Source organism: Balaenoptera musculus, chromosome 2, assembly GCF_009873245.2.
Source record: "Balaenoptera musculus isolate JJ_BM4_2016_0621 chromosome 2, mBalMus1.pri.v3, whole genome shotgun sequence".
Lineage (NCBI taxonomy): Eukaryota > Metazoa > Chordata > Mammalia > Artiodactyla > Balaenopteridae > Balaenoptera > Balaenoptera musculus.
The window spans coordinates 163,258,195-163,274,487 of record NC_045786.1 but is presented as its reverse complement, the minus strand read 5'-3'; the positions used below and the strand labels follow the sequence as shown (position 1 = coordinate 163,274,487).

Below are 16,293 nucleotides of genomic sequence, written 5' to 3'. Positions count from 1 at the left end.
TTTGCCCCAATTTCAGACATTCAGGTACCAACTAATTTTTTCTTAAATTTATTTTAAATGGAAACTTTATATCATTTCCATAAATGGAGAATAGATGCAGTTATCATCTGCCATAAATAGAAGGAATCTATAAAAATGCAGTGAAAGAACAATGTTATAAATTCTAGCTAAACATTCTTACTGTTAAAGCCCATTAGCTTTCTTCAGAAGGGAGATTTTGTTATCCAGAGGTGTAAAAGATCTGTTAGCACCAAACTGAAACTTTGTTTTTATTTTAATCGGGATTTAAAGATAAATCCCCTTGATTAAAGATAAATTCTTTTTGGTACTATTTGTGTAATGTGCCTATACCATACTTTTGGAAAACTGCTCTGTATCCATTAAAGAAGTCAGTCAAACATTTCATTTTGTTTGCAGTTAACAGGATATCCATAACTAGGTATAATGCTGTAGCATGTCTCATAGTATATGCTTTTTCCATTCCCTCCTATAATAAGTGATCCTTATTATGTGTATTTTTCTCACCAGGATATTTTGCTCATCAACCTCATTATAGAACATATGATTTGTGATACAGACCCTGAACTTGGAGGAGCAGTCCAGCTTATGGGCCTCCTTCGAACATTAGTTGACCCAGAAAACATGTTAGCTACTGCCAATGTAAGCCACGGGCATTTTCATACTAGTATAATTTTTATTGCTGGTAGGAACCAATGCAGTTAAAGTTCATGGAAGTGTTTTCAATTCCTTAGAAAACAGAAAAGACTGAATTTCTGGGTTTCTTCTATAAGCACTGTATGCATGTCCTTACTGCTCCCTTACTGGCAAATACAACAGAAGACAAACCTAGCAAAGGTAAGATTATACAGGTTGGTAGTTAAGTTCTTTGTTCTTGAATTCTGAAACTCAAAAAGTTGGTGTTAACCTAGAGGTCTACTAATATATTTTCAAAAGAGGTAATTTCAAGGTAAAATTTCTTTTAAAAGTGCTATAATCAGAGGTAATAGAACTGTGAAAGAAGATACTAGAGATAATTTTTTGCTTTCAGAATTTTAAAACAATTTTTTTTATTAAAGCAATATTTGTATTTAGTTTGCATTTACATGTATGAAACAAATAGAAGGAAGAAGCTATTAGAAGATTCATTTTATTTGTACTCCAAGTGTGTAGATACAGAGCAGAGCTTGTGCTTAGTATTAAGCAGTTTTTCTTTGCATTGAGGATTATTCCACGGTAGGAGTATTTATTTCTGCATTTTATTCCTTTAGCTTTGTGTGTGTGTGTTTGATTTAGAAAATAGTTTTTGGGTCTTCATTGGGAAATTCCTTATTGAAGCTTTGAGAATAAGTAAGTTATTTTGTCATATGAATTATCAATATAGTATATTTAACTTATGACACCACTTAGGAAAAAAATGTTAAATTTACGTTTTTTAATGACTCTAGAATCAAGTCTTGGAAATGTGATACTAATTTTTCCTGTCTACTTTATTCATAGTAGGTAAAGCTTGAGGCTTCTTTCCAAACCCACATATTCAATTCATCAAACATTTATTGAGAACCCACTGTGTGGAAGGCACTGTGCTATATATATAATCTTTAGGGGTTAAATGGGGGAAATAAAAACAGTGAGTAAAACGGTTTTGGAGGCTTACTGCCTGGTGAGGAAGATAAGCCAGTAATTATAATTCAGCATGGACTCATGTGTAGTAAAAGGAGGCACAAAGCACATGAATCAAAGGAGCAGAGAGAGTAGTTCCATCAAAGCCAGATGATGTGTGGTAGGAGGACCTCCTGTGATACCTGTATATCCGTTGAGGGACATAAGACATGGTAGAGCATTCCTGCCCTTTGGAATAAAACAGATCTAATAGATTTGTATCCCAGTTTGCCTTACTAATAACATTTCACACCTGGGTCTTGTGACACTAATTCTTCACAGAGTTATTTAAATTAAATGTGAAAAAATGGAAAGCGCAGTTCTTGGCACATGGTAGGCATTCAATAAATGTTAGTTCCCTTTTCCTTAACTTTAACATATTTGGGTTAATAGAAGGGATTTTACTTGATTGGAATTCGGATTCTTACATTTGGGGAGGAAAAGAATATAAGCCATTAAGTATAATTGTGTTTGTTTTGTTTTGTTTAGATGATTTTCAGACTGCCCAGTTGTTGGCACTTGTATTGGAATTGTTAACATTTTGTGTGGAGCACCATACCTACCACATAAAGAACTACATTATTAATAAGGACATTCTCCGGAGAGTGTTAGTTCTTATGGCCTCGAAGCATGCTTTCTTGGCATTATGTAAGTGTTGCTTCTGGTAGAATTACTTACTGTCTGTATATTATTATTGTTATCTTTCGGTCTTATTGCCTGAGAAGAAAAGATCACTGCTTTCAGGAGACCAAGGTTCTAATACTAAACTACACTGATAATGTACTTTTGCCACATTTTGAGCAGGTGATTTTCCTGACTCTTCTTTCTCAATATACAGTAAAGGTGTTAGAGTGTACCTACAAAATGTATTAAAGTATTATTAAAATGGCACCTTAAATCATTTTATTTACCGTATTTATTTATTTTTGACTTTATAGATAATAGCATGACAATCACAAATTAGACATTCTTGTGAGACTAGAGTCTCACACTGAGTCATGAAGAATACATTCGTAATTTGGAAAACATAGCTAATAGCACCGAGTTTCCAAAATAACATTTTTTCTAAGTTACAGAATGCCTAGCACAAATGCCTGCAGATGGTCCATTCATTCATTCCACAAATATTTTTCCCCCAGCTTTACTGAGACATATTTGACATATTACATTGTGTGTACCTCAGATATTTTAGAGAAGGGGTGACAAACCACAGCTGTGGCCAAATCCAGTCCATGGTCTGTTTTTGCACAACCTGCAAAGTGAAAAATAGTTTCTATGTTTTTAAAGCATTGTTCAAAAAAAAAAGCTACAGAGACCGTATGTGGCCCACAAAGCCTTTATGGGAAAGGTTTGTCACCTCTCTTAGAGCAACGGATAGTCTCTTAACAAGGCTGTTCTTAGTTATACATGTTTTTCAAAAGTTGACTTTCACTGTATTCTTAAGACCCTAGTTTACAGAAGTAAAACATGTTTCTAAATTAGAAATAGGTTAACCCAGAATATTCTTCATCATGTAGCAGTCAGCCTTCTTTGGTAAGTTGGCACACCAATTTTAGAGTACCCTAGAGGCTCAATAAGAGATGTCTGTTGGTAACTAACTCTTTTTGGCCTTTTGGTTTTTATGGGTAGGTTTGGTTTTGTTGTTGTATAAAGGCATCATAATTAGAGGCCTGAACATATACGTCCATTTTTGCTGTCTTTTTTTACTTCATTTTAAATTGTTTTGCTTGGGAATTCCCTGGTGGTCCCCAGTCAGTGGTTAGGACTCTGCACTTTCACTGCCGAGGGCCTGGGTTCATTACCTGGTCGGGGAACTGAGATCCCACAAGCTGTGCAGCGCAGCCAAAAAAAATGTTTTGCTTAATTGACTTTTAAAATATCCTTAAATTATGAAAACGTTGTTTATAAGGATATTTCTGACATTGATTTATTCTATCAACATTTTATCTTTAAAATGGTTTTCAAAATAGAAAGTCTAATGCATTTTTCTTAGAAGGAAACCTATTAGGGTGACAGTTGTTATGTTGAATTAGTTTTTCAGTCTGGTGTACACACTGCAGTATGAACTGAGAATACATGTGGTCAGATGTTTTTCAGCCAAAAGGAATAGTGCATATAAAGGGCTCTTAAACTCATATTCATTTTCCTTATAAACCTATCATAGCAAAAGTGAGAGTCCCAAAGCAAGTTGAGAGGAAGTTAATAATGAACACTTCTTTGTTCTTTCATGTCAGCATAGAAGGTTTTGTTTGAGTGTGGGAAAGGGAGTTTGAGCAGATGGGACAGAATGGGAAAACTGAATAAATTAATAAATTAATCAGTTTTATTTCAATAAATTTAACACCCACTACCATGTTTTATTGATTCTAAGATATGCATTTATCATCTCTCAAATCAAGGTGAGTCTTAAAACTAATGGCATGTCATTATGATTGGTAGCTTTTTTTCTTTGGATTGTCTTCTTAGTAGTAGAAAGGAAGGTTTTTTGCGATCAGTGGCATCTTACATTTGATGACGTATGATGCATACCTAGTATTAGGAAAAAGATGATTAAGACCTGAAGTCAGTTGTCAAGTGGCTCAGAGTTCATTAGGAGGAGATAGTCTGTAAATACCAAAACAACATCAAAAGCACTATATCGAGGTGTGTTTGGATGTATAGTGGAAATGATTTATTCTCCCTGAATGAGGCAGATCAGGAAAATCTTGCAAAAAGAAGTAAAGTAAGTTGTGTCTTGATCATGGGAGAGTGTGAAATTCTTGGTTGAATACACAATTCAGATGAACAAATGTGAAAGTGTGGTGTGTTAGAGGTTTGGTATAGGTAGAACACATGAGTCTAGTGGGAGAGTGGCAGAAAAGGGAAAGGCCTTTTCTTTAGTCCTTCATCTCATTTTGCTTACAGTATTGCAAAGAAAATGTCTCACAGTTCAGTGAGAACTATGAAGAGAATCATGACAAATTAATGAGTTTATATTGTAGGAAATTAAGCATGCTAGCAAAAATCTTAGTTATGTTTTATTATTGTTAATATTTTCCAAACTAAGTTAGGTTATCATTAATTAAACCTTACTCTTTCTCAAATGATTCTCAGTGTGGCTTTCTTCCCAGGATTAAGAGAATGAGTAGCTTCTGAAAGAAGATGCCAGTCATTAGGAATGCACTCTTTAGGACTGGCTATACAGTAGGAGTTTTTATCAAGGATTTGTAAAAGAACTAAGCATAAATTTGCGGAGATTTAATATCTATTCAGTCTTAGAAAAGAGTACATTAAAATATTAAGTATAGTTTTTTTTTTTAAGGGAGATTTTATAAGTAAATTTAGATGTTGTCCACTTGTAAAGACAAAAGATTGGTTAAATGTACACAGTTTGGGGACTTTGAATTTTTTATATCTGCTGCTTCTTAATTATTATACTTGTATCATATTTAAAGACAATGTAATCAAGTCTGTGAGTGAGAACAGCAATCCTATTTAGTCTTTATAGGTTAGATATGTATGTGTATATACACACAGACACACACACACAGTTTTATTGTCTTGGCCTTTACCAGATTCTTGGATCTTAAATTGTAGCTTTTTAGCTCATACCTATATGTTGTCTGGCTGTTTTTTAAAATATGGAAATCTATAAGAAGAATGAAGTAAAGAAAAATTTTGTGGTAGATGCTTTTATTCAGCTATCATTAGTTACATATGCGGCAAAAAGTTTCAGACTTACATAAAATGTCATGTTGTGTAAGGTAAAGATTTAGTATTTGTTTTAGAGATGAGTGAAACTAAGCGTAAGAGATTCCTGGCATGTTAATAAAGGTTAGAGATGTGAGTGGAAGCAGAGTGCACTTTTACACTGAAAATTCTACATTTGTGCTAACTTGACCTATCGCAAAAGCTTTCTCTAATCTCCTTCGAGCAACTTGACTTCATTAGAACTCACTGGTAAATTTTTGAAAGTAACTTTATTCAACAGCAAGAATAGTGGCTGGATATTTTTCATGCAAATTTCTTTTTGGGGAGAGGTTTGGGTGGAAATGACACGATTCTTGATATAAATAAATGAGGGCAAATGAAGAGCAAAACAAAGCCCATTAGAATTACCTTCTATCTACCTTAGCAGTTTCTGAACAAAACTGCTCTTGAGGAGATGGCAGTGGTGCCAGCTGCATACTCTGGTCTTAGTGAGTTCTAGGAAGGGAGTTTTCTTTTCACTTACCCGGGAACTGCATGCAGACCACAGGGTTCAATTAGTGTGTGTTATGGTAGGACACAAGTCTTCACAAAGCCTGCAAAGTTGGAGTAACAATTTTTAAAATAACAGCACTTGCCTTAATTACTAAAAGCTTAAAATTTGGCCTATTAGCATGAGCTCTAAAGTATTGATTTTTATTCTAACAAGTGGAACTGCCTAAGTTCCTTTATCAAGTAACATTAAAAAAAAAAAAAAACAAGCTCTCAAATCATTGTTTTGGGAAAATAAACCCTTATTAGGCTTTGACTTATCACAAAGAAAGATGATGCTTATTGTTTAAAATGTCTTATTTCACCATGCTTATGTATTTGAAAATACTCAGTAGTTTAAAAAATAAAATGCAATTACTCTTCTATAAACTATTTTGAACTCCCTGCCCAGAGTGTCTCTTTAGTAAGAGACACTGTTAAAGAAGTTGGATTGTTAAGGCAGTTTATAATCAACTGTACCTAATTGGGCATTCACTTGTGGACCTCTTTTCTGCCAACTAAAGAAAAATTGAGCTGCTTTACTCCTCTGCCTTCCTACCCAGAAACCGTGTCAGCATGGTTGCCTGGCTACCTGCTCATGAAGGACTTGATTAATAACAAATTGGCAATTTAACGAGCCACTTCCATGATCTCCAAAGAAACCAAAATACAAACACAATATTTAATCTTGCCAACCGAAGACGATGTGACTGCATGAAGTGAGTATGCTTTTTTGAACTGTTTACAGTAACTGGGGCATTAACTTACTGATAATTCCATTAGGTAAAGAGGGCTTTGTTGAAGTCTAGCTGTCTGAGTATATTTGGATCTTGACGAATGGTGACTTAAGTAACTCCCCATACCTCAAGATGTAAATATACCTTTTAATCTGTAAGTTAAAGCCTAATTAATTGTAAAAAGGAAAACTAGGGAAAAAAAATAAAAAGCATACTCGCTGCAGTAAGCATAGAGGACCACATTTTAAAAACATCCTCTAAATTGATTCCTAAACTCTGGGAAGGCAAATTTTGGGTCATGCAGATTTCTGTGGGTTTATGGCACTTCTACAAACACATCCAAAAACAAATCAATGTAAACACCATTAACCCTGATACAAAATAATAAGAGTGTCCAAAAATAAGGAAGATAAAATTATAGAGTGTATTGCCCTAATAAAACAATGTTTTTTCTATTGTTTTGAAGGTATATACAAAAGGATATATTTGGAATTTTCTCATCTTAAGTAGTATGATAGGTTAATTCATTTATTAGCCCTATCTTAGCTCTAATTTCAGATGTAAAGTACATTTTGGTAATCAGTAACTTATTTCCAGAATTCTTCTGGCTCTCTAAGACTTGTGTTCTATGATGACATACACTGCTTTTAGAATACATTTTTCTGATAACCTTTTTGTAATCCTTATCTTTAGGTTCATACTTCTGGAAGCAGTAACTTATTACTGCATGAAGAACTATGTTTATTTAACAGGTTTTTTTGTAATTCTAAAATTTGAAGATATGGTATGTAATTTGAACAACAATGCCTCTGTGTTTCAGGTGCTCTTCGTTTTAAGAGAAAGATTATTGGATTAAAAGATGAGTTTTACAACCGCTACATAATGAAAAGTTTTTTGTTTGAACCAGTAGTCAAAGCATTTCTCAACAATGGATCCCGCTACAATCTGATGAACTCTGCCATAATAGAAATGTTTGAATTTATTAGAGTGGTAGGTTCTATACTTTTTCGTTAGAATTTTGGTTTTGTTTGAGAAAATCAAATATGCATTGTTGGTATTTGGTTTATTTGAGATTATTATATTTGGAGAGAATTTTTGAAAGAAAACCAGTGTTACCAAAAGCTTATGAGATTCAATTTGAACTAACAAAAAACGAAATAATCTCTCTCAGCAGCTAGTTTCAGACTATCTCAGGATAGTTTGAAAACTGATTTAACACTGTCACGGTAGTCGTTTTAAGAAAGTAAAATTATAGTTGACATAAGTATTTGGATGTGTTTTTTGTTTGTTTTGTTTTTAACTTTGAGGTTTTTTGAATTTTTCTTGACATTCCTCCATATGTCTCTAAAGAGCAAACTTCATTCTTTAATGATATAGTAGGCTAGTAGTTCTCAAACATTGGTGTGTCTCAGAATTATCTGTGGCATGCTTTTTAAAAATTTCGGTAAAATAAACATAACAAAATTTGCCCTTTTAACCGTTTTTTAAAGTGTACAGTTCACTGGCGTTAAGTGTATTCACATTGTTGTGCAATCATCACTGCCATCCATCTCGAGCACTTTTCTGTAGTGTGATTTTAAATATATATGCCTAGGCAACACCCCAGACTTAGTGAATGAGAATCATCTAGGGTAGGACCTGAGCATTTACTTTGGAAAGAGCCATGGATAATTCTGAGGTACACCAAAAGTCGGGGGCTATTGAAGTAGCCAGTATTTGTTATGCCCATTTGCATTTGTTTGTCCCTAAGACTGGATAATAATTTTATGAAATTAAACCATTTTGGGTGGGTTTATGAGTTCACTACAATTAAGCCTCATATTTTGCTAATTTTTCCTATCATTTTTTATTGTAATTCTTTTTTATAGGAAGATATAAAATCATTAACTGCTCATGTAATTGAAAATTACTGGAAAGCACTGGAAGATGTAGATTATGTACAAACATTTAAAGGATTGAAACTGAGATTTGAACAACAAAGAGAAAGGCAAGATAATCCCAAACTTGACAGGTAGATTACCACATATTTGAACCTATTCATTCAGTGACAAGTTTATGATGGTAGCTCTTTTTTGCTTGTTTATTATTTAGCTTGGCAGCAGAGGGGAAAATAAACAGATGGAGGTTGTAGTTTTCTCTAATGGTCAATGTAAATGTTTTCCTGACAGTGTTAGGTGGGTATCAGTATGATCTGTAGACTTTTCTCAGGCATATATCAAGTTAGATAATGCAAAAGAAAAAAAGCAAAACACTGATATGGCAATAAGGCTACTTTTGTGTCCGAAGTAAAATCAGAATATTATTGTATTTGCTTTGCTTTAAGGTTACAAATTATTTTAATGCAACCGTGTACATTTTTTTTAAATACCTGAGTTCACATTACTTGTGGTATATTTTAAAATCTGTAAATTAAGACTTAATTCCTAGTGTTAGCAAGTTTAATAACTGATCTGTGACAGTACAATTTTGATAATGGGAATTTTGATTGCACTAGTTAACACTAGATATGGTGGAGTGTAGTTTTTTGTTATATGCTAGGTAAAATCTGTTTTTTTTTTTTCCCACCTTTGTGTGTATAAATCTGTATTATTCCATTTATCTATTAAGACTGTAATTTGGGATAATATTTGAAGACGAAGTCTTTATATGAGTCTATTAATTCTACTTTCTTCTCTTTACTCATAGTATGCGTTCCATTTTGAGGAATCATAGATATCGAAGAGACGCCAGAACACTAGAAGATGAAGAGGAGATGTGGTTCAACACAGATGAAGATGACATGGAAGATGGAGAAGCTGTCGTGTCTCCATCTGACAAAACTAAGAATGATGATGACATTATGGATCCAATAAGTAAATTCATGGAGAGGAAGAAATGTATGTTGAAAAGATGGGCAAGGAAAAATTGAAGGCTTTCTCACTCTGGGTTTATCCTTTCTTTCTTGACAGAGTGATTAGTATCTACTTTGTGTCACAACAGATATTAAAAGACTCTTGCTTTATAGAGTGTGAATTTAATAGCTCTGTTGGGAAGGTATAGACTAAATTTTCCTAATTTGTCTTGAGTGAGATATTTCAGGAAGGGTAGGAACACTGACTATAATACTGAAGGTCTCCTTCCTTCTCAGTAGTAAAGTCCTGTGGATAAGGATGCTTAGTATTTTGCTAAGCTTTGTTCATAAACTGAATTTCAGTGTCGCTCTCTGGCAAAGGAGTAAGCTAGTTAATTGTGTTTTTAGTGCCATCTCACTTGGAGGTTTTTAAAAAGATGCGTATGGGTGACAATTATTGACAGTATTCTCATTTTTAGTAAAAGAAAGTGAGGAAAAGGAGGTGCTTCTGAAAACGAATCTTTCTGGTCGGCAGAGCCCAAGTTTCAAGCTTTCCCTCTCTAGTGGAACAAAGACTACCCTCTCCAGCCAGTCACCTGCAACAAATCTGCCTGGTTCTCCAGGCTCACCTGGATCCCCAGGATCTCCAGGCTCTCCTGGATCCATCCCTAAAAATACATCTCAGACGGCAGCTATTACTACCAAGGTATGTTTCTGACTCCCAGACCTACCTAATTGAAGCTTTCCCAACAATAAAATTGTTGTGACTAGTAGTCCCTTTGGTTACTGCCTTTTGGAACTGGTTTTGTGAACTAGAGAATAATTCTCCCACCAGCAGTTGAGAAATTTCTGAAAGTTTTTATGACCAATTCAGAAGTTTGAATATATTCTTATTTTGGTTATTTGCATTTTAGAACCTTAAGTTCACATTTGTATGTGTCAAAACATTTACAGAAATTTTAAAGTTAAATTATTATTTACTTTTATCAGCTTTCCCAATTAATACCCAGATAAAGACTTCGTAGGAAGAAGATAATCTAAATATCTGGACACTCCTAACTTAATTTTGTCAAGCAAGGTTTGTAAAAAAGAATTAACTGTCTACTATCACTAACATTTCATTTAGGAAGGATCAAAATTTTACCACCAAAAATGTAGGAAAGACATAATCTCAGAAAAAACCAATTCTTTTGGCCGCCTTATGTTTCCCCGGACTAGCAGTTAACAGACTGGCATGTGGAATTCATTGATCTGCGTCAGGACTAAAGTGAGCTGCAGTGGCTTCCGGTGACGGAGCAGGGCTGAGAGGAAGCCTGGACGGAGTAATGAGGAAGGGACAGGGCAGAGTCACTTGCCTAGCCTTGATAGTCTGTCTACCCTCATTTCTAGTGGTCTGTTTATTTGCTGTGGTTTTAATTTTGATGCTGTTTAGACTCTGTTAAAGAAAATTTTTTAATGCATAAAGTCTTAAAACTTAAGTTTTGAATTTTAAATTCAGTAATTAGTGTTTATCTCCTGGGTGTTTCGCAAGGATCATAAACTGCTTAAAATTTTATCATGGAAAACTTGGGAAATATGTAATGAACTTCAGCTGCATACAATCTCACCTCCCAGGAATAACCAGTTAGTATACTGGGGTGGGGGGTATATCCTTTACCCAGGCTTAAGACATATGTATTTGAAAATGTAGTGTTTTCTTAAAATAATCCTTATTTCTGAACAGGGAGGCCTCGTGGGTCTGGTAGATTATCCTGATGATGATGAGGATGATGATGAGGACGAAGACAAGGAAGACACGCTCCCTTTGTCAAAGAAAGCAAAGTTTGAGTCATAATGGCAACTGCCTGTGATCAGTACCTGTTGAGAAAACTGGTTCTCTACCCCTCCCCACTACAAAATCTATAACAAAGCAGTGGTCTCTTGTGAATGACTGACACAGATCAGCTTGCACACTTGACTTCTGCTCATCAAGTGCCAATTCAGTGGAGCAGGAGGAGGGGATTAATTATACATTTAGGGGAAGACTGACTTACACCTTTGAGGTCTCCAGCTTGGACCACACATTGCCCTTTTCTCAGGGAAGGAAATGGAAACAAAAAGCCAACAGGGCAGGGGTTTTGTAAGTGGAACTCTGGATTGACTGGTCAGTTGCTACAATCAGAATATGCTTTCTCGGACCATGTTTGAGACTCAGAAGAATAGGCTTTTCTGCCCTAATTCTTCACTAGTAAGAAGAATGCCAGCAGTTTCTTTGTATAAAGAGACCTGCCTTTAAAATCGTACATTCTGAACATTTTAGTCAAGCTACAGCAGGTTTGGAAAAACCTCGTTGGGGGAGGGGCGAATATGAAGTTTCCTCTTTTTTATCTGTTCCCTTTGCCCTTCAAACTGCAGATTTTTTTTTTTAAGTGGGGATTTGTCCCTACTTGATTAAAGATTGAGTGGAATTCTAGATGTGGTCATTTGTGTCATAATTTTTTTTGTTTCATTTTGTTTTTGATTTTTTTTCTCCTGAGTGAGTGTATGCTTAGTTGTTGAGTATATATATTTGGGACCATTAAAAATTTTTTTGATGTAATATAACCTAACGTTGTGCTGGTACCTGTTTTACCATGTGTAATTTTTGTTCTCCATCACAGTTCTTAAATTTGTTTAGAGTTTTATGAAAGAAAGATGGTATAGTTTTTATTGACAAAAGCAAAGTAATCTTACAACTATGTGCATACAAAAAGCAATACTATTTTGTGACTAAATATTTTATATTAAAATTTACATCAGCAACTGTCTTGAGAATTCAGGGAAATAGAGTGGAATTTAAAATTTCAGCAGTTTTGTTAAACCTAGAAACATGAAATTAGTATTCCAAAGAGATTCTGAAATTTCATATCTTGGGGAAATGATGGTACTTTAAATCAAAATTGAGGATGAATAATTTTAAAATAACGTATTTGACTTTTGAGTAATAAAAAAAGTGAAGAGTAAGAGAAATTGTATTAGTTGTATTTTTCTTTTTTCTTTTTTTTAACTACTCCCTTTGGAATACCAGTTGGAGTTGTAAGCGGTGGTTCCTAAATAAATACCTGGTCAGAGGACCATCAGATACCACTTCATTAAAACAGTATGTTTAAATAGGTTCTTTTTATTGTCTTAGGTGTGCTAAAATTCTTTTAAGGAAATGAAAATAAATATCTCAATTCCACATACCTTCACTTTTTAAAAAAGTGAAGATTTTAGAACTTACTGAAGAATGTATTTGCAAATGTGAATAAAAATTCATATCTAGTAAAAGGATACTATTTTAAGTATCATATACTTTAACTGGATAATCTAGCAAGCACTGTGTGCTTCTACCTTAGCTCCTCTTTTGCTTAGCCCTCAGTACATTGTGATACCAAAAACAAGGTTATATGGAATAGTTGCATAGAAAACCAGAAAGCAACAACTTGCTACAGTCAGTCATGAAAAGTCTTATTGTTGGCTAATTTTTTTTTTTAATGAAACTTCTTTGGGTGCGTTATTAACTGTAAGAGTTTAAGTGTATTTCACTACAGTATAGAGCTACTTCTGGGTCACAAGTTCTGGCAATTAATAATTTTAATCAACTTATCTTGCAAATAAAGAGAACAGAAAATAGGATGTAAGTTAATTATATTATGTCTTCCTTTATTACCTAGAAAGTCCCATGTGAAATGTTTGTGCCTTAAACATACAGTTTAAACTGACCTTTCTGATTGACTCATGGAACATGTATCCGTCTTGGTATTCTGGGGGTTCTTGGGTAGTGGGAAGAACCATCTCTTGTTTTCATGAATTGTGGTCCAGTATATTAAAAAAAAAAGATACTAACTAACTATTGGCCTTCAACATTTAAGGGATGCCCTTTCATTGATGGACAGATGGGTTACTGAAGCGGAACTTCACACATGCTGCTACAATAGGAGAAAAGTCTAAACAGCTGCTTGTTTCATGGAGGAAGACTATTAGCAATAAATTGCTAGAAACACAACACTTGAATTGACACAGTTCCGTCTGACTGACTCAGAATTCCACACTTTGAAGTATAAATACTATTTTGATAACCGATGTGAATATAATGATGTAAATACATATTTTAATGATACCTGTTGGTTCTTTTGCTCATTTTAAAATGAAAAATTTCACTTCTCAGAGTGATTACCTAGCAATTGCTGAAGAATATCTGTAATTGCTACAGAAAACACCCTGACATCCCATCTTGTCCAGAAATGCTACCCTGGCATTTTTTTTGATAGAATGAAGCCTGTTGGGTTTTCTATGCCTGATTGTACTCAGATCCTGCATGTCATTTTCTCTGGAGCACCAATGTGCAAGTCAGTTTTGTGAATTTGGAAATGAAGGGGAGACATGGAGCAGGGGGCACATTCCTCGGTTTTTATTCTTTATTTAAGCAGTGGCCTTTGTAAAGCTTGCAAGATTAGAACAGCAAGGAGTTTACACTGGAAGATTTCTTTAAGTGGATAACTTTATGTTATCAACCTATTTCTAGTATTCATCATGAATAACTTTGTTTAAACAGCATTGTCAAAATCCCTTTGGGGGAAAATTTAGCACCTTCGAAATTCTTCTATACAAGGAAACTTTTTCTGCCATAACACCCATTTTGAGCAAGAGAATTATAGAAACATTTTTATGGAATGGATTATTGTCTACCATTATAGTGGGACATTGATACATGAAGAAATGGGGCAATCATCAGTGTTTGTGCTCAGTGCTAAATCAGTGTGATTTTTCTCTTTGGCCTTAATGCTTCATCTTGGCTCTTTTGAAAGGAAACTGTAGAGAGGCTCTCTTCAAATAGATAAACGTCCTAACTGTTGGAGTCAGATGTCTTGGTCCTTAAAATAACTCTGGTTGGAGACACAACTTTCCTTGACCTTTCTGCTCGCCTAGGTGAGTTCTTCCATGGACTCAAAGGGCACAGTGATTTCTTCAACATGATGCTAAATTGGCTTAATTTCCATATATTCCCACCATGGTCTAAGTCACATCCTACCTGCAAATTCAGTGGACCCTCTCCATCTTTATATTACTTGACACTTTTAGGCAGCATTTGCTACTATCCATTGTCTTCTTGATACCTTATTCTCTTGGCTTCTCTAACATCATGTGCTTTAACATTACTGACCTTTCTACTGTTTGATAGCTCCCCACTTTACCTCTTAAATGCTGGGATTCACTAGGGTTCCATCTTGGGTACTCATCTTTCCAAATTCCAGCCAGCCACATTACTTACATGTCCTTGATCCAGTCGTTCTGTGCCCTGAAAGACTGCCTTAACCTGTCATGTGCCCCTCTGAATGCTTTTCTTGCCTTGCCTGCTGATGAACTCATATTTATCATTCAGAATTGTTCCCCTGATACTTGGGACTCCATCCTTGAAGGAAGGGGTTATATCTTTTTCAACTTTGTATCCTTAGTATCTAGCATGATACCTAGCCCACAGATGGCTCGCCACATGTTTATTGGATGAATAAAGGAAAGACTGAGCAATGTGCATGCAGTATAGAGACTGGGAAAGTCTTTTAGCTGATGCCCTTACACAGTCAAGTTTGACTCATTCTTGACCATGAAACTCCCTCTGTGGATATAAAGGGAGGACTCAAGACCTCTGTCCTGTCCTTCATACCTTGAGCCTTCGGGTTAACAACACAAGGGGGGTATTTTTGGTTCATACGATTAGCCTATCTTAAGTCATTTCAACAACTACTAAAATTCTACTTAAGCTTTCCTGGTCTGTTCATCCTGGGCTCCAGCATCTGTAACTAACTCTTTAACTCTCTTACTGGTCTGTTGGTCACAGTTCTTCACCTGTAAGTACAGACCCCTGCCTTTTATTGCTAGACTTAGCCATAGCTGTAGATTTCACAAACCACTTATCTATTGGTCTGATGTTTATTTTATTAAATCTCATGCTCTTAAACTTTTATATCTTGGTCTTTTTCCTGGGGTGTGAGTTCCTAGAAGGCAGGCCCAGATTTAGATGATTAGGTATATAGGTAGATTGGTTGGGTAGATAGATTTTCTATGTAGAATCAATGGATACTTCACAAGAATGATAAAAGGGATGCATTTTCTTCATTTCTGAAAGAACATTTTAGATAAAGAGCCTGAAGAATGTGATCACTCAAACTGTAGTACTGCATTCTAGCATTAAATAACCTTATACAGGAATGTGTTTCTGCTGTTTTGCAGAAAAGAAGCAGATCAATTAATTTTACTTTAATGCTGGTGTAATTCACAAAGGAATTGCTACTTCAGGTTTTCTCATCCTTCTAAAGTACTATTCTGGAAGAAGATGAGGAAATAATGACATGTTTTATTAACAACTTCCTAGATGGTTCTCTGGCTCATAGATGTCCCAACAAAACCAAGAGCCCAGAAAAAATTGGCTTTTAGAATTCTCGGGTAGCTTTCAAAAAGGGTCTGAATGTGATTTGAATTGTTATTAGTGAAAACCTTTTGCCCAAAGCCCTCCCAATTCAAGTGCTTCTTGGACCTACATTGGAAGACTAGAATGGGGGTGGCGGTTGGGGATGGAATGAACAAGAGGTTGAATGAGCACTCAAGAAACTCACAATATGTGCTCCACACATGTTGATTAATCCAACTGATACCAAGAACAAATTTCCTGGGAGAAAGTGGTGTAAAGCTGCAGAGACAAGGTGTAATTGCAATAGCATTGTCAGAATGGCCTGAGTTTGAATTCTTACTCTGCTACTGAGACCTTAGACAAGTTCCTTAAGCCTTGGTTTCCCCATCTGTAATGGGAGTAACATTACAAGTGTGAGGATTGTAGAATGAATGTGTGTC

General features: G+C 35.1%; 1 protein-coding gene across 6 annotated transcripts in view; it reads left to right on the top strand.

Annotated features, from left to right (window-relative positions):
- The window catches only part of PPP4R3A (protein phosphatase 4 regulatory subunit 3A), a 40,259-nt gene extending 26,735 nt beyond the window's left edge, over positions 1-13,524 (top strand). For 2 of the 6 annotated variants that reach the window (XM_036843681.1, XM_036843685.1), the window contains exons 8-15: positions 529-660; positions 753-855; positions 2,149-2,307; positions 7,435-7,604; positions 8,483-8,625; positions 9,300-9,490; positions 9,924-10,150; positions 11,168-11,896. In XM_036843681.1, the coding sequence (XP_036699576.1) occupies positions 529-660; positions 753-855; positions 2,149-2,307; positions 7,435-7,604; positions 8,483-8,625; positions 9,300-9,490; positions 9,924-10,150; positions 11,168-11,278 (1,236 nt within the window). In that variant the 3' untranslated portion in view covers positions 11,279-11,896. The other 4 variants (XM_036843683.1, XM_036843686.1, XM_036843684.1 and 1 more) reach the window with 4 other exon arrangements.
- Positions 13,525-16,293: the final 2,769 nt, after the last annotated feature.